Genomic DNA, 20256 nt, shown 5'->3' on the forward strand with positions numbered 1-20256 from the left:
TGGGTGACTGGAGTCTCTGAAAATGTTATGGGCTTTCCTCTGACACTGCCTATTATAGAGGTCCTGGATTGCAGTAAGCTTGGCCCCAGTGATGTACTGTGTCGTCCGCACTACCCTCTGTAGCGCCTTACGGTCAGATGCCGAGCAGTTGCCATACCAGGCAGTGATGCATCGGTCAGGATGCTCTCGATGGTGCAGAACTATGAAGATCTGGGGACCCTTGACATATTTTTCAGTGTCCTGATGGGGAAAAGGTTTTGTTGTGCCATCTTCACGACTGTATTGGTGTGTTTGAACCATGATAGATCGGTGGTGATGTGGACACCAAGGAACTTGAAACTCTCGACCCGCCCCACTACAGCCCCGTTGATGTTAATAGGAGCCTGTTCGGCCCGCCTTTTCCTGTAGTCCACGATCAGTTCCTTTGTCTTGCTCACATTGAGGGAGAGGTTGTTGTGCTGAGGGAGAGGTGGTTGTCTGACCTCCTCCCTATAGGCTGCCTCATTGTTGTCGGTGATCAGGCCTACCACTTGAGTCATCAGCAAACTTAATGATGGTGTTGGAGTCGTGTTTGGCCACCCAGATGTGGGTGAACAGGGAGTACTGGAGGGGACTAAGTACACACCCCTGAGGGGCCCCAGTGTTGAGGATCAGCGTGGCAGACTTGTCGTTGCCTACCCTTACCACCTGGGGGATGCCTGTCAGGAAGTCCAAGATCCAGTTGCAGAGGGAGGTGTTTAGTTCCAGGGTTCTTAGCTTAGTGATGAGCTTTGTCGGTGTAACTGGCGTGAAATGGCTAGCTAGTTAGCAGGGTGCGCGCTAATAGCGTTTCAATCGGTGACGTCACTCGCTCTGAGACCTTGAAGTAGTTGTTCCCCTTGCTCTGCAAGGGCCGCGGTTTTTGTGGAGCGATGGGTAACGACGTGTCGAGGGTGGCTGTTGTCGCTGTGTGCAGAGGGTCCCTGGTTCGAGCCCAGGTAGGGGCGAGGAGAGGGACGGAAGCTATACTGTTACATTGGTGCCGTGATCCGGATCACTGGTTGCTGCGGAAAAGGAGGTCAAAGGGGTGTAACCTATGTGAAATGGCTAGCTAGTTAGCAGGGTGCGCGCTAATAGCGTTTCAATCGGTGACGTCACTCGCTCTGAGACCTTGAGGTAGTTCCCCTTGCTCTGCAAGGGGCGCAGCTTTTGTGGAGCGATGGGTAACGATGCGTCGAGGGTGGCTGTTGTCGATGTGTGCAGAGGGTCCCTTGTTCGAGTCCAGCGAGGAGAGGGACAGAAGCTATACTGTTACATGGGTACTATGGTGTTGAACACTGAGCTGTAGTCAATGAACAGCATTCTCACATAGGTGTTCCTTTTGTCCTGGTGGGAAAGGTCAGTGTAGAGTGCGATTGAGATTGCCTCATCTGTGGATCTGTTCGGGTGGTATGCAAATTGGAGTGGGTCTAGGGTATCCGGGAGGATGCTGTTGATGTAAGCCATGACCAGACTTTCAAAGCACTTCATGGCTACCGACGTGAGTGCTACGGGGCGGTAATCATTTAGGCAGGTTACCTTCGCTTCCTTGGGCACAGGGACTATGGTGGTCTGCTTGAAACATGTAGGTATTACAGACTCAGTCAGGGAGAAGTTGAAAATGTCAGGGAAGACACTTGCCAGTTGGTCTGTGCATGATTTGAGTACACATCCTGTTAATCCATCTGGTCCCGTGGCTTTGTGAATGTTGACCTGTCTAAAAGTCTTGCTCACATCAGCTACCGAGAGCATTATTACACAGTTATTACCCAGAACAGCTGGTGCTCTCGTGCATGCTTCAGTGTTGCTTGCCTCGAATCGAGCATAAAAGGCATTTAGCTCGTCTGGTTGGCTCGCATTACTGGGCAGCTCGCGTCTGGGTTTCCCTTTATAGTCCGCAATAGTTTTCAAGCCCTGCCACATCCGACGAGCGTCAGAGCCGGTGTAGTAGGATTCAATCTTAATCCTGTATTGACGCTTTACTTGTTTGATGGGTAGTCTGAGGGCATAGCGGGATTTCTTATAGGCGTCCAGATTAATGTCCCATTCCTCGAAAGCGGCAGCTCTAGCCTTTAGCTCGATGCGGATGTTGCCTGTAATCCATGGCTTCTGGTTGGGATATGTACGTACGGTCACTGTGGGGACGACGTCGTAAATGCACTTATTGATGAAGTCGACGACTGAGGTGGTATACTCCTCAATGCCATTGGATGAATCCCAGAACATATTCCAGTCTGTGCTAGCAAAACAGTCCTGTAGCATAGCATCCGCGTCATCTGACCACTTCCGTATTGAGCGTGTCACCGGTACTTCCTGCTTTAGTTTTTGCTTGTAAGCAGGAATCAGGAGGATAGAATTATAGTCAGATTTGCCAAATGGAGGGTGGGGGAGAGCTCTTTGTATGCATCTCTGTGTGTGGAGTAAATGTGGTCTACAGTTTTTTTCCTCTGATTGCACATGACATGCTTGGAGTAGTATGAAGAGCCAGCCTTATGAGGTACAACAATGGTGAATGGCATATTAGACTACTCAAAATATTTGAGTCTTTATACATCTTTGTTGATCATTATCAACTTCTGTTTTCAACAATAGTGAATGTCGTGGTTCAACAGACATACAGTAAATGTACTTTTTGTACATTGTTGATCACTATCAAACTAAAATAGTTTACATACCATTTTCAATGGGGCGGGGAACTGCAGAAATCCAGTCTTTGGGGGTGAATCCTTGTAGAGCTGTATGCCTGCATGACAACACAAGTCTTGTGAACATCACATGTTGAAGTGAGATCAATGCAACACTAGCCATTGATCCCAGTTAGAGCACTCAGCACAGATGGAAGCCTAAGAACACTAGCTAAATCAACGTTTTTCCCACGTCATTTCAATGAAATTATGTTGAACCAATGTGTAATAAACGTTAAATTGACGTCTGTGGCCAGTGGGATATCACGGGTCGGGTGCAGAGCTGCACTGTATAGTGAAAGAATCAAACATCAGAAAATGTATTTTTATTGACCGACTGCACCAAAGAAAAAAAATAGGAAGAACAGTAAGCGAGCAGCAACGGAAGTTTTTCCCAGTGAAAATGAAGAAGAACACCAACCTCCGTGTTTGAGTGGCACCTTGGAGGTTAGCTATGAGGCTCCTCCACTGCTCCATTTTGGGGTCGTTGTGCGCAGTTGTTGGGGCAGGTAACTGTGGCTCGCTAATTGTTGGGAGTGGGGCAGATATCTGGGCTTCGCTAGGTGTTGGGAGAGGGGAAGTTATCTGGACCCTGTCCATGAGTGTTGGTAGTTGAGCCTCGCTCGGATCAGGAACTGCTGCTAATGGGGCCTCCTGTGGCTTGGGCGAGAGCTGGGTCGGGTATACAAAGACATCGTTCATCCAAGGCTGGGGTGCATGAGCAAAGACCTTCTGGTCCATCTGGTGCAGATCTGCTGAGGCCTTCATATGGCACTGGGACAAGTCTGTCTGGGCATGAAGCACAGACGTTTGGGTCTGGGGCGGGTCTACAGAAACCTCCTGGCCACAGTGTAAGCGCTCGACAGCTGCCCTCATCCTGTGGACCAGGGCCTCCTCTGCAGCCTGCACCTTCTCCTCCAAGGTCAACCCAGAGCCATCCGGCCTAACAAACAAACCAAGCAGACATGAGTCACGACACACAATTGTAATAGGTTGATAATGCAGTGCTCTCATTAAGTACTGAAGAGAAAGAAATTGAATGATTGACCGCCATGTCCTATCTGACATAACTTCCATATCTGCACATAGCCCCTGGTGTAGCAACATCCATATTAACATGCTGTATTACATTGTGCCGTATTATAAGTGAAGAATGCTGTTGGATGTCAGTGTACAGCATCTTGTATTATGGAGGTCCCATGGTGCCGAAAGCCTGGTTACCCATGGGCATAGAGGACTGAACTCACACCGTGGTGAGCAGGGCATCCCCAGCACTGGCTCCAGGCCCAGCCCCGTGGCAGAGCTCCTTCAGGAGGTCCAGGTGCTGAGGGTTGCTGGTGCCCATCCCCGTGCTAAGGATCTCAGCATGGACGTTGCATTCATTTATTAAGGTCTTCAGGCCTGGTAGTCGGGTCATCCGCACCTGAGAACAAAGCACATTTTTACATTTTAGTAATTTTCCAGATGCTCTTATCCAGAGCCATTTACTGGAGCAATTAGGGTTAAATGCCTTGCACAGACAGATTTTACACCTAGTCGGCTCTAGGATTCGAACCAGCGACCTTTCGTTTACTGGCCTAATGCTCTTAACCGCTAGGCTACCTGCCGCACAAGGATTAAGTGTTTGTGTTGAAGATTTGTTGAAATTCAGCTGTCTGTAGTTGGAGTAGAAGAACCTACCATGGGATCGACGAAGACCGTGTTTCCCAAACACAGAACAACCTTGGCTTGGTGCTGCAGGCCTTTGATCTTCTGACTGATGGCCCTGGTGACCTGAAACCACAACATAAGAATAATGTCATTGTCAGCGCTAGCTGTGCCACCAGAGACTCTGGGTTCGCTCCCAAGCTCTGTCGCAGCCGGCTGCGACCGGGAGGTCCGTGGGGTGACGCACAATTGGCCTAGCGTCGTCCGGGTTAGGGAGGGTTTGACCGGTAGGGATATCCTTGTCTCATCACGCACCAGCGACTCCTGTGGCGGGCCGGGCGCAGTGCACGCTAACCAAGGTCGCCAGGTGCACGGTGTTTCCTCCGACACATTGGTGCGGCTGGCTTCCGGGTTGGATGCACGCTGTGTTAAGAAGCAGTGCGGCTTGGTTGGGTTGTGTTTCGGAGGACACATGGCTTTCGACCTTCGTCTCTCCCGAGCCCGTACGGGAGTTGTAGCGATGAGACAAGATAGTAACTACTAACAATTGGATACCACGAAATTGGGGAGACAAAGTTTTTATTTTATTTTTATTAAAAAAGATTAAATAATAATAATGTCATTGTAACTTGTTGTTCTAGAGTCATTAGTTACACACTTTGAAAAGGTAAGGTCCAACAATAGCAATTGGCATTCACAATATGAGTCTCAGCAATCACAATTATGCCCTGAATCTATTCCGCCATGCCCAGAAATCTGTTCCTTTTATTCTCTGTTCCCAACGCAATAGACGACCAGTTCTTATAGCCTTCAGCCATAACCTTTTCCTACTCCTCCTCTGGTGATGTAGAGGTTAACCCAGGCCCTGTAGCCCCCAGTTCCACTCCTATTCCCCAGGCGCTATCATTTGTTGACTTCTGTAACCGTAAAAGCCTTGGTTTCATGCATGTTAACATCAGAAGCCTCCTCCCTAAGTTTGTTTTATTCACTGGTTTAGCACACTCCACCAACCCTGATGTCCTAGCAGTGTCTGAATCCTGGCTTAGGAAGGCCACCAAAAATTCTGAACTTTTCATCCCCAACTACAACATTTTCCAACAAGATAGAACTGCCAAAAGGGGTGGAGTTGCAATCTACTGCAGAGATAGTCTGCAGAGTTCTGTCATGCTATCCAGATCTGTGCCCAAACAGTTCGAGCTTCTACTTTTAAAAATCCACCTTTCCAGAAATAAGTCTCTCACTGTTGCCGCTCGTTATAGACCCCCCTCAGCCCCCAGCTGTGCCCTGGACACAATATGTGAAATAATTGCCCCCCATTTATCTTCAGAGTTCGTACTGTTAGGTGACGTAAACTGGGATATGCTTAACACCCCGGCCGTCCTACAATCTAAGCTAGATACCCTCAATCTCACACAAATTATCAAGGAACCTACCAGGTACAACCCTAAATCCGTAAACACTGGCACCCTCATAGATATCATCCTGACCAACTTTCCCTCTAAATACACCTCTGCTGTCTTCAACCAGGACCTCAGCGATCACTGCCTCATTGCCTGCGTCCGTAATGGGTCCGCGGGCAACGACCACCCCTCATCACTGTCAAACGCTCCCTAAAACACTTCAGCGAGCAGGCCTTTCTGATCGAAGTGGCCCGGGTATCCTGGAAGGATATTGACCTCATTCCATCAGTAGAGGATGCCTGGTTATTCTTTAAAAAAGTGTTTTTCACCTTAAATAAGCATGCCCCGTTCAAAAAATGTTGAACTAAGAACAGATATAGCCCTTGGTTCACTCCAGACTTGCAAAATCTGGACCCCTACAAATCAGCTCTGGACCCTCTCTAAAATTATCCTCCACAATTGTTGCAACCCCTATTACTAGCCTGTTCAACCTCTCATTCGTATTGTCACAGATCCCTAAAGATTGGAAAGATACTGCGGTCATCCCCCTCTTCAAAGGGGAAGACACTCTAGACCCAAACTGTTACAGACCTATATCCATCTTACCCTGCCTTTCTAAAGTCTTTGAAAGCCAAGTTAACAAACAGAGGACCTACCATTTAGAATCCCACCGTACCTTCTCTGCTATGCTATCTGGTTTCCGAGCTGGTCCTTGGTGCACCTCAGCCACGCTCAAGGTCCTAAACGATATCATAACCGCCATCGATAAAAGACAGTACTGTGTAGCCATCTTCGTCGACCTGGCCAAGGCTTTCGACTCTGTCAATCACCGCATTCTTATCGGTAGACTCAACAGCCTTGGTTTCTCAAATGACTGCCTAGCCTGGTTCACCATCTACTTCTCAAATAGAATTCCGTCTGTCTAATCGGAGGTCCTGTTGTCCGGACCTCTGGCAGTCTCTATGGGGGTTCCACAGGGTTCAATTCTCGGGCTGACTCTCTTCTCTGCATATATCTATGATGTCGCTCTTGCTGCTGGTGATTCTCTGATCCACCTCTACGCAGACGACACCATTCTGTATACTTCTGGCCCTTTGGACATTGTGTTAACAAACCTCCAGATGAGCTTTGATGCCATACAACACTCCTTCCATGGCCTCCAACTGCTCTTAAATGCAAGTAAAACTAAATGCATGCTCTTCAACCGATCGCTGTTCGCACCCGCCCACCCGACTAGCATCACTACTCTGGACTGTTCGGACTTAGAATATTTGGAACACTATAAATACCTAGGTGTCTGGCTAGACTGTAAACTGGCTAGACTGTAAACATTAAGCATCTCCAATCCAAATCTATAATCGGCTTCCTATTTCTCAACAAAGCCTCCTTCATTTATGTTGCTAAACATACCCTCGTAAAACTGACTATCCTACCGATCCTTGACTTCGGCGATGTCATATAGAAAATAGCCTCCGACACACTGTCTTTGCTAGGTAAAGCCCCGCCTTATCTCAGCTCACTGGTCACAATAGCAACACCAACCCGTAGCACGCGCTCCAGGAGGTATATTTCACTGGTCATCCCCAAAGCCAACTCCTCCTTTGGCCGCCTTTTCTTCCAGTTCTCTGCTGCCAATGATTGGAACGAATTGCAAAAATCACTGAAGCTGGAGACATATCTCCCTCACTAACTTTAAGCATCAGCTGTCAGAGCAGGTTACCAATCATTGCACCTGTACACAGCCCACCCAACTACCTCATCCCCATATTGTTATTTATTTTTTTGCTCCTCTGCACCCCAGTATCTCTATTTTCACATATTTTGCCACTATGGCCTATTTATTGCCTTACCTCCCTAATCTTACTACATTTGCACACACTTTATATAGGTTTTTCTATTGTGTTATTTGACTGTACATTTTTTTATCCCATGTGTAACTCTGTGTTGTTTGTGTCGCAAGGCTTTGCATTATCTTGGACAGGTCGCAATTGTAAATGAGAACTTGTTCTCAACTGGCCTACCTGGTTAAATAATCGTGAAATATAGATTTTTTTAATTTTAAAAATCTCAACACAATTTTAGCTTCTGTAACATAGTTCATGGTCATTGGTTCTAATAATTTAAATGTTCTATCGCTAAAGATGAGCACCCAAAAAGTGAGTGAGAGCCCAGTGAGTGCAGCCTGGTGTAAGAGACCTTGGGGTTCCATTTGACCTCAGCGTCGATGGGCATGGCCCTGCAGACGATGATTTCCAAAGCCTGGGGCGGCAGTATGTGGAACTGGGCCGGCAGCTGCAGCAGCTGGTGGGACTTCACCTCCTGCTCACGCCCCTCATCCAGGAACAGAGCCCTCACGCTGCAGAACATCCACTCACCCTTGTCCGGCACCGAAGTCACCCGCACCCTGCATGACAGGTAGGAGGAGCAGTGGGAGGAGTTGTTAAGGAATGTGAGGTAGAGTGGCATTGGGTTGATATGTGATAAAAGCATTTGACCCACCCAGAGGATTTGGACTACACTTCACTGCATGTAACCATTACTTGGCATGTTGTTTAAACCTGCTTCATGGCCATATAACATACATCATCAGTTATGAAAGTGACTGAATTAATGCTGTTTGTTTTCTGACCTGTGGTAGACCTCATCCTCTTGTACTCCGTACAGCCCTCCCTCCAGAACCTCCTTAGCACCCAGCTTCTCAGCGGAGTAGTATGTAGTCATTGCTGCTGCCAGGCTCTCATAACGGTCCTCCTTCTTACTCACAATGCGTCCGTAGTAGACGGAAGCAGTCTTGATGAACAAGGGCAGAACCTTTCAAACGTAAGAGTGAAAAAAATATGATTTCTTCATTTGTATAAATTCAGATAGCATATTAAGCTATATTACACCTGTGATCTCATTGGAAAAGCTTGAGAGGATATGTCCAACTTTGGCATCTGTTCTTGCCTGATATCTACACCCCTGAAACAAGTGTTATCATATAATATGCTGACTCACCACAATAGTTCCAGAGTCTGGTTGCAGTGGCTGGTCTGTTATGGGGCTGATGCTGTGTCGATAAGAACAAACACTGCTGTCCCTGCAATACAGCAAGAGTCACATTAGCACTACATAAAGAATAGCAGGTGCCACCTATTGCTGCTGTGCCCTTGAGCAAAGCAATGAATTACAAAACTATAAAGTTCTATTCTTAAGTGCATAGAACAAGTATGCATCTTTCAAAGTACCCAAATTCAAGGTTCAGCTTATGTCTTGAGTATTGTAACATGCATAACAGCAAATCAAATCTAGCTTTATTGTCCCATGGAGAAATGCTCGACAGAGTATTGTCTGCATCTCAGCTGCACTGACCTACAGAAGCCAAAGCTCTTGAGGTATCTGCACAGAGGCCTGTCAGACTTCTGTTCCTCCTTGGCACGCAGGACTCCCTGGGCGAATTGCAGCAGCTCTGGAGGCAGCGAGGCCTCAGTACGCTTTAGGTAGCGCAGGACCCCGATTACGTGACGGGCATTCCTCTCAGATAGCAGCAGCACTGACTTGGCAGGGTGGGCCGTGCTCTCTGCAGCACGCTCCTGTCAATCACAGAATCCAATATGAAAAGGAATTCACAAAGTAGACTATCCTCATACAGTCAAAGAAGACACACTTACACAGGTGCCATCTGAATAAATTATGTAAAAGGAGACCACTCAGGGCCATCTTCTGACTTGAGATCTGCCCGCTAAACTAGACGTCTCCCTGAAAAAGTCAAGAGCTGTGCACGCTTATCTCAGCTCTGAATCCAGGACCGAGCAAGAGAAAGAACATATTAGTTTGTCCTAACGTTACCTTGTCTGAAAGGTTCTGGAAGTTCTGGGACATGCAAAACAGACGGCTGCCAAACAGCTTAGGTGAGCTTGGGAAGCCGTAATGCACAACACACGTAGCATCACAGATACCCAAAGACTTCATACACTCATTGGTGGTGACTGGTACAGAAAGACAAGGAAAGAAAAACAGGTCAGATTGGACAAAGGGCAAATTGGAAAAAAAATAGAGACAAGCTGACTTTCAATCAAGAAAACTGAGCTGACCTGGCAGATTATGCCATAAAATGGAAAGATGTATGATATTTCATATTCATTGCAACTGTCAACTCCTAAGAAAATGCAATTGTGCATCAGTTCACCCAGAATGACATGAGTGCCAGGTCCAATGGGCTTCTTCCACTGCTCAGTCACAAAGTCAAACTGGTAGGTTAACTCCTCGTGGGCCTTCAGGGAGAACGCTGATGTGTTTGAAACAGCCTGAATGACAGATACAAGAAACAAACATTTAGTTGACTAAATATACATGAACAATGTATTTTTGTTTTTCTAGTGCTGTACACTTGTGGTAAGATGTCCAAAAATAAGGTTGCAAAATGCAAATCTTACAAGTTTTGAAATGTAACAATGTCTTTTTCTTTCTATAGTACCCCGTACCAGCAGTGGACAGGACATCCAAAAATAAGGCTGCCAAAATAAAATGTCTTAGTTCTAGAGCTATAGATTGCTGCAGTTACCTTGAAGACATGCTCGGCCTCCTCAGCAGAGTTGGTGATGACGAGGGTCTTCTGGGCCACGTCGGGGGTGAAGTCCAGCGCCCCGAGCAGGACAGAGATCTTAGTGCAGTCCAGACACAACAGGATAATCTTGGGGGAGGCAGAAGAGATAGCTTTCCATTTTATTATTTTTTAACTTTTTATTTAAGAACATATACATGAGTGAAACTTTGCTTTGAGAGACTTTTAGACCTTGTTTGACTCTTGAACACTTCTTCCCTTACTAAAAGTAATGACTAGTCTAAATGAGATACGATGAAAGCAGGTTTACTGCCCCATTACATAGCTTTAATCAATCACAAATCCAACGAACAGGCCCTTCAAATCAGAGATAGCTACACACTTAAAGGGATAGTTCAGACAAAATCTATATTTGAGTGAAATTACCCTTATTAACTTGAGTTGTCTTTGAAGGCCCAAAGTGACAGAATCCACAATAATCCATTACATTTAGTTTAAAGTATTTTTTAAGAAGTTTCTGCTTGCGATGCAGCTTTGCTAACATCAGTCCGGCTGTTTACATTCATGAATTTGGACGAGGCTAATTAGGCTTGATCCTGATTGTGGCAGAAGTAAACAATGGATTATTGCTGATTCTGTCACTATGGGCCTTCAGACAACTCAAAGTAAGGGTAATTCCACTTAAATATAGATTTTTGCCTGAACTATCGCTTTAACCAGCTCTCTGATGGTGGAGACCCTACAACGTTTGTAGGTTTTCAGATTTATTTTGTTGTCAGTCCTCCCAAAACTGACCTGGTGCACATTGCCGTAGAGTGCGGCCTCCTCCATCACCGTGACGACAACGGTGGGGTTGTTCATGTGGTTGTGGAGCAGGCCCTCCAGGTGGCGGCTCCAGCGCTTTCCCACTGCGATGATCTGTCTGGGGCACGACACACGCTCCACACTGGCCGTCACCCTCTGGAAGTGCTGCAGGATAGTGGTCATCTGAGGAAAGGGAGAGAACAGTCAGAAACTGCTGAGGAGACAGTGGCGAGGGAGGAAAACAGACGAGACTGAGCTTTTTTGGGGTATTTTATTAGGATCCCCATTAGCTATTGCGAAAGCCACAAATACTCTTCCTGGGGTCCACACAGAACATGAAACATGACATAATACAGAACGTTAATAGACAAGAACAGCTCAAGGACAGAACTACATATATTAAAAAAACGGCACACAACCTACATATCAGTACATACACACAAAATATCAAGGTCAAATAGGGGGGAGGCGGTGTGCCGTGAGGTGTTGCCTTTGAAGCGCAGATGACCGGGATTACTGCTTTAAGCAGTTGAAAGCACTGGAGTCTGGTCTAGTTGTATCACCCCCTGGTGACGGGGTTTGAGTCCCATCTTGGCTATTTTCCTGTCTGTGCCCATTTACCATGTGAATCTCCCGTTCTCTCCTTTTGTACAGTCCTATCACTACAGTTGAAGAACAGTCAGTGTCTCTCACCTCGTCCGGGGCTCTAGAAAAGAGCAGGTCCACTTCGTCCAGCGCCAGGTGACACAGCCGCAGGAACAGGAAACAGTGCAAACGCAGCAGACGCACAAGGCTGAACGGAGTGGTCACCACCACCTGGCCTGGAGACACACACAAACACAGCAGGAGAGGAATGTAATACTCCTGTCTGGCTGTCAAACCTAACTGTCCTGATCCTGTGAATAATGATCTTACAGTTGTTCTGGATCTTAACGGTCTTTGCCTCGTCCTTTCCCAGTCCCAACAGTATGACCATGGGGTGGAGGACCTGGACGGTCTGGCTCTCCTCCAGCAGGTCAATCACAGTCTGGGCTTTCTCCCACCCCGGGCACAGGATCACCGCTATGGGCTGAAGGAGACCGCATACAATGTGGTATTAGATAAAACGGAATAAACACAAATGGATCCTTTAAATGCAGATTTGTCAGCAGAAAACCATGCCTGACTTACTGGACATAGGTAGGTTACTGCTGTTTGCCATTGAACCCTAACAAACCAATTAAAACACCCAGATTTCTACATACTACTTTGTCTACATAGAGTGGTATCACCATGGAAAGGAGCTGCAGAGGCCTGTGCCAAAACAAAGATTTTCAACTGTCTAATTGAAGCCAGACAATTTTATTAGGTGGCAAACAGAGATAGTTATCCACCACAATAATAATAGCAGGGGAAACACTGGAAATCACACCATTCCTGTCTAGTGCTCTACTTGCTCAACTCACCCCGGTGCGAGAAGAGAGGGCGCTGAAGACGGAGGAGAGCTGCATGTGGGCCAGGAACGGGGGGATGTAGGTGAGGGGCTGGTCTCCGCTGTGGGAGATGAGGACCGTGTCACAGCCCCTGGCCACCGCCGGCCAGCAGTAACTCTCAGCCACAGACGGGCCGGCATACTTCTTCCTCATCAAGATCTGAAAAGGAACCCGAAGCACATTACCAGTCTTCATGACATACTAGTCTAGACATTTACAGATTTTTCAGCTAGTCAGCTTGGGGATTAGAACCAGCGACCTTCGGTTATTGGCCCAATGCTCTTAACCGCTAGGCTACCTGCTGCCCATGCGACAGGACATTATTATTGCCTAAGATCTTCAGCGTAAAATGTTGAACAGTCATTTCAAATGTTCAACTATTTACATTTATACTGAACAAATCTCAACTTCCATTATCGTATTCCTAACATTACATTTTCACAGTTGTAAATACATTTACTTTATAGTAATTTAGCAGGCGCTCTCATCCAGAGCAATGTACAGCGCTCCGTGCATTAAAAATACATTCCATTCGAATGTTAGAACATAGTTGAAAGCAAACCAACCCTCCGGAAGGTGTCAGTGATTGGAGCATTGGCCAGACTGGTGCAGGGGTCCAGAGTAAAGGCAGAATGCACCATTATCCCACTCCTGCTTGGATCAGTATGGATGATCTGACATGAAGAACACATTTAAGTCAGTCATGCACAGTAGATATTATTGTATGTGCACAAAACATGTCAATACATTTGGTGAAAGCTACCCAAGGAAGTGAAGAGTATATCTGCATCCAGTCCATTGATAATTTAAATGTTTTGTATAAATTAAGGTTGATTCGATGCTTACAGTGACTTCTGATGAGTATACATCTGGGTTCAGAGGGTCAGGGTTTAGCAACTGCAACAACCGAGCGCAGACGAGCTCCTCCTCAATGGTTGGCTGCTCTGTGAAGACAAACTCTTGTGTCCGGTCTACTAGGTCACTAGGAGTACTGGAAACACAAATTACACTTTAGTAAACATTCACATTAATAACAAAAATATAAACGAAACATGTTAAGTGTTCGTTCCATGTTTCATGACCAGAAATGTAAAAAATCCCAGACACTTTCCATACGCTCAAAAAGCTTACTACTCTCAAATGTTGTGCACAAAATGCGTTTACATCCCTGTTAGTGAGCATTTCTCCTTTGTCAAGATAATCCATCCACCTTACAGGTGTGGCATATCAATTAACTGATTAAACAGCATGATCATTACACAGGTGCATCTCATTCTGGGGACAATAAAAGGCTACTTTAAAATGTGCAGTTGTGTCAGAAAACAATGCCACAGATGTCTCAAGTTGAGGGAGCATGCAGTTGGCATGCTAACTGCAGTAATGTCCACCAGAGCTGTTGCCAGAGAATGTAATGTTCATTTCTCTACCATAAGCCGCCTCCAATGTCATTTTAGCAGTACGTCCAACAGGCCTCACAACCGCAGACCACGTGCATGGCGTCATGTGGGTGAGCGGTTTGCTGATGTCAACGGTGTGAACAGAGTGCCCCATGGTGGCGGTGGGGTTATGGTATGGGCAGGCATAAACTATGGACGGACAACGAGCACAATTGCATTTTATCAATGGCAATTTGAATGCACAGAAATACTGTGACAAGATCATGAGGCTCATTATTTAAAGTTATCTGTGACTGACAGATACACATCTGTATTCCCAGTCATGTGAAATCCATAGATTAGGGCCTAATGAATTTAATTTCAAATTGACCGATTTCCTCATATGAACTGTAACTCAGTAAAATCTTTGAAAATTGTTGCATGTTCCGTTTATGTTCAGTATATAAATATAAAAAAAACTTTCACCCAAGAAATTCAACAATGTTTAATTGTGAGAAAACACACACATATCACTTGTCTTAGCTTTTAATGTGATATACTTTTGTTCACTGCATTGTTGATCCACAGGTTGACTTTCACCGTTACTATGAAAGCATTCAGCAGATGGCACTTTAAAACAACTCTGACCAATTCACTAACTTACATATGGGCAATGTCATGGTTGAAAGGGAGGTAGCATTAGAATACAAAACAAATGTGAGCGGTAGTGGTAAACTGATGATTGTGGTTGAAAGGATGGCAGCAGTTGATTTTATTTGACAATTTAAAATACATAAATGTTACACCATGCAACAGATACACATGCCAAAATTGTTGAGGATTAAAGTCACAATACTTTTTCCCCCATTAGGTCCTCTAATTAGAACAGAGAATGTGAGTGGTAGTGGCTGGAGGGTTGTGTTCATACCATACAGCCGTTTCAGTCTGTTGTCCGATCTGTTGAGGTGCAGTGACTGGCTCTTTCTCTGCTTTCTCCGTGAGCGCAGAGATCCTCTGAACACCACGTTCCTCCTTCTGTTCAATAAGCGCAGTCTGACAATTAAACAAAAGGTGCTTTACAGCATTAGTCCACGTCTCTTTTTGACCCAAGATTCACTACGGAGATTCCATTTTGTGTCACATAGTGCAAAAGTTTGGGCACTCATGACTTAGAAACATGTGAAGCAGAGTTCTTGTGCAAGTGAATTTTTACAAAAACAAGAACGGCCATCCAGAAACTCACTTTGGGAATAGCAGCCCTTTGAGTGCTCGAAGCAGGATTCAGAAACTTCTTGAATCTGTTGAGATCCAGAACAAGTAAGAATTTTATTAAATGTCATTCAAAGCAGATTAGAACCGTAGCATGAAAGTAGAAGACTAAAGCATTCTCACCTTAACAGATTCAGATTTTTGAACAGTTCTGACACAAGAGATGTGTCGGTGTCCTCTCCGGGCTCGTCGTCGCTGAAAGAAGAACGCTATGATTAAAAACAACAATGTGACATTATCGTACTACAAAAGGCAGACCCAATGCCAAATGACCGGTTGAGCAATAAAAACAATAACTAAACCTATAGAACAAACCTCTCGTCTTCATCGCCATCAATCTCTGAAAACGTCTTGAATTTCTTGTTCTGCGGCTGGGCTGCCTTCTTTTTTCCTCCCTCTAAGGGATTTCTTCCATTTTCTAGGCTTTTCTGTAAAACAACAAGTAAATAACATAACAGTGTTGATTTCACAGGATATAACGTTTTGTTTGGGCCATGATCCCAACTGGGCCATGATTCCAACCTTATTGAGGGTAAAATAGTCAGTCACCTTTGGATTTGATACCTCATTGGAAGCCTTCGATGCGTCTTTCACAGATGTCGTTAGCTGGCACTGATCAGCCACTAAAGAGATCAATAAAGAAAGTTCAATGAAGAAAATCTTACTAGGAGTTTCCCCCCTCAAGTTCATGCAGTGATATTTTACAACGGGAACTTTTTGGAAGACATATAATAAACTGTTCTTAATGAAGACTTCACAATAACTGCATTCACCTTGATTATGAACGATTGGGTCCTGCTGCCGGAGCAGGAAATCTGAAAGTGATCGTACGGTGCAGCCGTCAGTAGCCAGGAAGTTCTGAGTTTCAGAAAAGATGTCACATGCCAAGACGGCTGGGGATCTATCAACAACACCATTTTTTCCACTGGTTTGATGGGCCTTCTGGCTTGTGAAGTACGCAAACTTCTTTGAGACCAGATCGTCGTTCACACAGATCTAGAGAGATAACCATCTTTTAGCTTCAAAGTTGTATAGAAAAACTGTGATAGCTAATTATGGGAGGCATCACCACTGATTGTATGTTGTACAATACCTTGACATTTTTGATGGTCAAGTAGAGCTCAATGGCAGTGCAATCTGCCTGTGTTTCACACAACACTGCCTCCATCTCGGTAGACGCTTCAGGTCAGATAATTGAACAGAGAGCACAGTTAGGACTGATATACAGCAATGAGACTCCAGCACTACAAACTGTGCTTTCTCAATTCAGTGATCTCGATTGAAACTGACCTTGCAGGAGAGGATTACGTACCTTGTAAGAGATTGTGCAAATAGCGTGTGGCAGAGCTGTCCCATTGCGTTGATGGTCTAGAATGAAAACAAGTAATAAGTAATAACTGCTACCAAAGGTGATTTTATTAGTACAAAATAATTACAGTAATTTTGATGCATATTTTAGTGCATCAATCTAGTCGGCACTGCAGTTCACCCTTACATGAGCTCAGCTTTCTCCAGGCAGTCTCCAGACACGTGCAGCGTCATGGGATGAACACCAGCCAGCTGAAACTTCCTCACCCAGAAGGGCAGCTGCAAAAACGTATCTAACAGAGCCCGAATCCTGGGGAAGAATGGAAGGGCTCCATGATCAGCCAATTACATTTCATGACATACATTAATCAAGTGCAAAACCAAGAAGATGGCCAAAGACTGTCAGAAGTCGAGAGCCTTTTTGGTTGCCCTTTGCATCAGCTGGCACAATGGGGATGAGTGAGTAAGTGAATTAGGACATACTCATCTGAGCTGACGATGACGCGCTCTCCGTGGTCAACTAGGAAACACATGGCCTGGGTTCCAACGGTGCCCAGGAAAAGAGACTCAACGATGGCTCGGCACCAGCTCCTTAGGGTAGACCAGTACACCACACACACCTGGGGAACAACACAATGATGATGCTACATTTTTTCATATAGCAGTGTAGTAACTAGTCAGTCAAATAATAGGTTCATTTATCCTTCATGAGCTATGCCAGTCAGGCAGATCTGTAAATGCACATTCACTTTAAAAAACAAGAAATGTCTTTCATCATGTGCCATATACTCAAATTGATTACCCTAAACTCAAGATACTAAAACAAACATTCCAGATTACATTTAGCTCTAATCACCCTTCACTCTCTCCACAGAGATTATTACCTGTCCCGACTCTATAGTTGAGGGTTTGATCTTCTGCACATCTAGGTTGACCTCATGATAGAAAAGGTTCATTTTCATTTGCAGATCATCATATTCTTTTTTATTCTCGACCGCTTCTATCCCTGGACCCTTCACAAACCGACCCCACAGACAGGACGGGTTCTCCACCTGTCAAAGAAAACATGGTGGTGAAACCGCTTTCAATTTGTAAAGCAACAACACACATTTGCAAGGTAACGAAGACAGCCCATTGGCAATCTAGATAGTTAGATATGTTAGTTGCAATGTTGTGTGGAAATGCACGCATAGACAGCTACTTACTTTCAAAAAATGTATTTCAAGCATGATTTCAACCGTCACTGACAGTTTGGTAACCTGCAAGACATGGGGTTCAAATTCAGAAAACTACTGTAGCTAGCAAATATACATAATTTATCTGAATTTGCTACACGCATATATTTACTTTTTATTATGAACACAAGAAATACAAAAAAACAGAAATATACAAACAAGAGTACATAAACCTGACAGACAGGGGTATTACATATCAGGATTCGTTTTCAATTTGTTAAATACTTTCATGGTGCGTATTGCTTTTTTGTTTTTACATTTTCTGATCATTTCAAAATAATATTTCAATTCTATCTTAAATAATGTGAAGAGGGGTTTGTTCTCTGTCCACTTCATTTTATGGACAAAGAATCTTCCATGAAAGATAAACAAATTAACAATAAAAGTTAAATCAGGGTCCATATAATTTGGTTCAAAATAAAACATATCAGAGTCTCTCAGATTAACATTAATAGTTGTTTCTTTTAAAATGAAATCTAACACACCAAAATCTTCTGACATAAGAGCAGTCTCGAAATAAATGGTCAAGAGTCTCTGGGTTACAATCACAAAATACACATTTGTTATCAATAGCTATTTTAAATCTGTGTATAATAAAGGTCTTTACAGGGTAGATTCTATGAATGAGTTTGTATGATACTTCTTTCACCTTAGATATACAATATTTACCAGATAACAACAAGACTTTGTTCCAGTTCACTTGTCCTAGGGCTGCATTCCAGTACATTTTAGCAGAAGGAAGAGTAACATATTGACAGTTTCCTTATATACATGTTATTAAATTTAGAGTTTAAAATGTCAATTCCTTCTAATTGTATTGAGGCTACAAAATCCTCAACAGTTGCACTTGGAGTATTGTTATATTCTCCTAAAAGAAGAATAGCACCTTTAGGGATAGCTCTAACAACAATTTGATACTCCTCGGGAGTGAATGTAACATTGTGTGTTCTAATAAATTCTGGATATTCATATAGTTGTCCATCACTATTCAATAATTGTTTAACCCAAATAATGTTGTTGTCAAACCAGTTCTGGAAAAACAAAACTTGTTTTTGTATTTTATGTCTTTATTATTCCAGATTGTATACCTATGAGAAGAAAAATTGTGTTTGTACATGAGGTTCCAAGTTAGAAGTACTTGTTCATGAAAGTTTGCAAGCTTAATAGGGACTTTACCCATATTAAAGTTGCATTTGAATAAGAATTCTAGACCACCAATTTGTTGGAATATTAAATTGGGGATGATATTCCAGATGCAATCCTTATTTCTTAAATAGTTTTGTATCCATTTAATCTTAAATATTATATTAGAGGTTTTAAAATCCAGAGCATTACCTCTATACCTCCATCACCTTGGGTGCTACATATTACCGCTTTTCTTAAATAATGGTTTATTTCTCCATATGAAGTTAAATAATTTAGTATCAACCATTTTAGTTACTGACAGAGGAACATCCAAGGCAAGGGAGGTATAAACTGGTCTGGACAGACCTTCAGATTTTGATAAAAGTACACATCCAGATAAAGAAAGATCTCTTAACAACCAGGAGTTAAATCTCTTTCCAATTCTCTCTACAATAGGAGAGAAATTTAAGTTGGCCTTTTCCTTCTGTAATACCAAGATATGTGATCACATCTTTTACAGGGATATTACATACTGAGTTTAAGTCACATCTTTTCAACGCAAATAATTCACATTTCCTAATATTCAGAGATAAACCTAATACATGTGTGAAGGCATTAATACACTCAATAGCTTTCTTGACTTTCAAAAAAATGGTGGTGTCGTCAGCCAATTGTGAACATTTTATCTCTTTGTCTTGTATCTGAATACCCCTAAAACGATCCTTATTTATGTGAAGTGCCATAACTTGTGTGACCAATAAAAATAAGAAAGGAGAAATTGGGCATCTTTGTTTAATTCCACGTCTAATCTTTGTGAAGTTCCATGGGATAATTTAACAGAGCTGTTACTATTATTGTAAAGTGTCTTAATTACACTTTGAAAATATTGACCAAAACCCCAAAAATCAAAGTCTCAAAAATAAAATTATGTTCAACTGTATCAAATGCCTTGTAAAAGTCAACAAATAAAATAAAGCCATCTTCCATAATGTGCTCATTGTAGTCTATCAAGTCCAATACTAGTAGAATATTATTACATATATGTCTGCCCTTCGTAAAACCAGACTGGGTATCGTCAATGATTTGGTCAAGACCTTTAAGTCTTTCTGCAAAGATGGATGCAAGTAGCTTTCCATCATTGTTCATTAATGTGATTGGTCTCCAATTTTCTAACATCATAGAATCTTTGTTTGGTTTGGGTATTACAGAAACAAACATCCCTAAATCAATTGCCTCCTTAAAAACATTAAATATAAATTCAATAATATCCTCCTGAAAATATTTATAGATTTCACTGATAATGCCATCATTCCCTGGAGATTTGTTCTCTTTTAACTTACTGATACATTTTTTTTTTTCATTAATAGAAATAATT

The 20256-nt window shown here is 43.6% G+C and overlaps 1 protein-coding gene across 1 annotated transcript in view; it reads right to left on the bottom strand.

Moving 5' to 3' along the window:
- tdrd12 (tudor domain containing 12) overlaps positions 1–20256 on the bottom strand; it is a 35013-nt gene that overhangs the window by 11324 nt on the left and 3433 nt on the right. Inside the window, exons 2-30 of the mRNA XM_071416155.1 lie at positions 17727–17780; positions 17406–17573; positions 17005–17141; positions 16709–16831; positions 16526–16581; positions 16307–16392; positions 15987–16209; positions 15763–15836; positions 15529–15641; positions 15337–15408; positions 15188–15242; positions 14873–14997; positions 13421–13559; positions 13135–13242; positions 12542–12727; positions 12012–12165; positions 11790–11917; positions 11088–11279; positions 10293–10421; positions 9918–10035; positions 9578–9717; positions 9101–9321; positions 8747–8828; positions 8379–8560; positions 7946–8153; positions 4383–4475; positions 3950–4125; positions 3124–3645; positions 2694–2761 (exon numbers count right to left, since the gene is read on the bottom strand). Coding sequence (XP_071272256.1) covers positions 2694–2761; positions 3124–3645; positions 3950–4125; positions 4383–4475; positions 7946–8153; positions 8379–8560; positions 8747–8828; positions 9101–9321; positions 9578–9717; positions 9918–10035; positions 10293–10421; positions 11088–11279; positions 11790–11917; positions 12012–12165; positions 12542–12727; positions 13135–13242; positions 13421–13559; positions 14873–14997; positions 15188–15242; positions 15337–15408; positions 15529–15641; positions 15763–15836; positions 15987–16209; positions 16307–16392; positions 16526–16581; positions 16709–16831; positions 17005–17141; positions 17406–17573; positions 17727–17750 — 4102 coding nt within the window. The 5' untranslated portion in view covers positions 17751–17780. The remainder of the gene's footprint in view (positions 1–2693; positions 2762–3123; positions 3646–3949; positions 4126–4382; positions 4476–7945; positions 8154–8378; positions 8561–8746; positions 8829–9100; positions 9322–9577; positions 9718–9917; positions 10036–10292; positions 10422–11087; positions 11280–11789; positions 11918–12011; positions 12166–12541; positions 12728–13134; positions 13243–13420; positions 13560–14872; positions 14998–15187; positions 15243–15336; positions 15409–15528; positions 15642–15762; positions 15837–15986; positions 16210–16306; positions 16393–16525; positions 16582–16708; positions 16832–17004; positions 17142–17405; positions 17574–17726; positions 17781–20256) is intronic.

This window comes from Salvelinus alpinus, chromosome 9 (assembly GCF_045679555.1).
Source record: "Salvelinus alpinus chromosome 9, SLU_Salpinus.1, whole genome shotgun sequence".
Classification (NCBI taxonomy): Eukaryota; Metazoa; Chordata; class Actinopteri; order Salmoniformes; family Salmonidae; genus Salvelinus; species Salvelinus alpinus.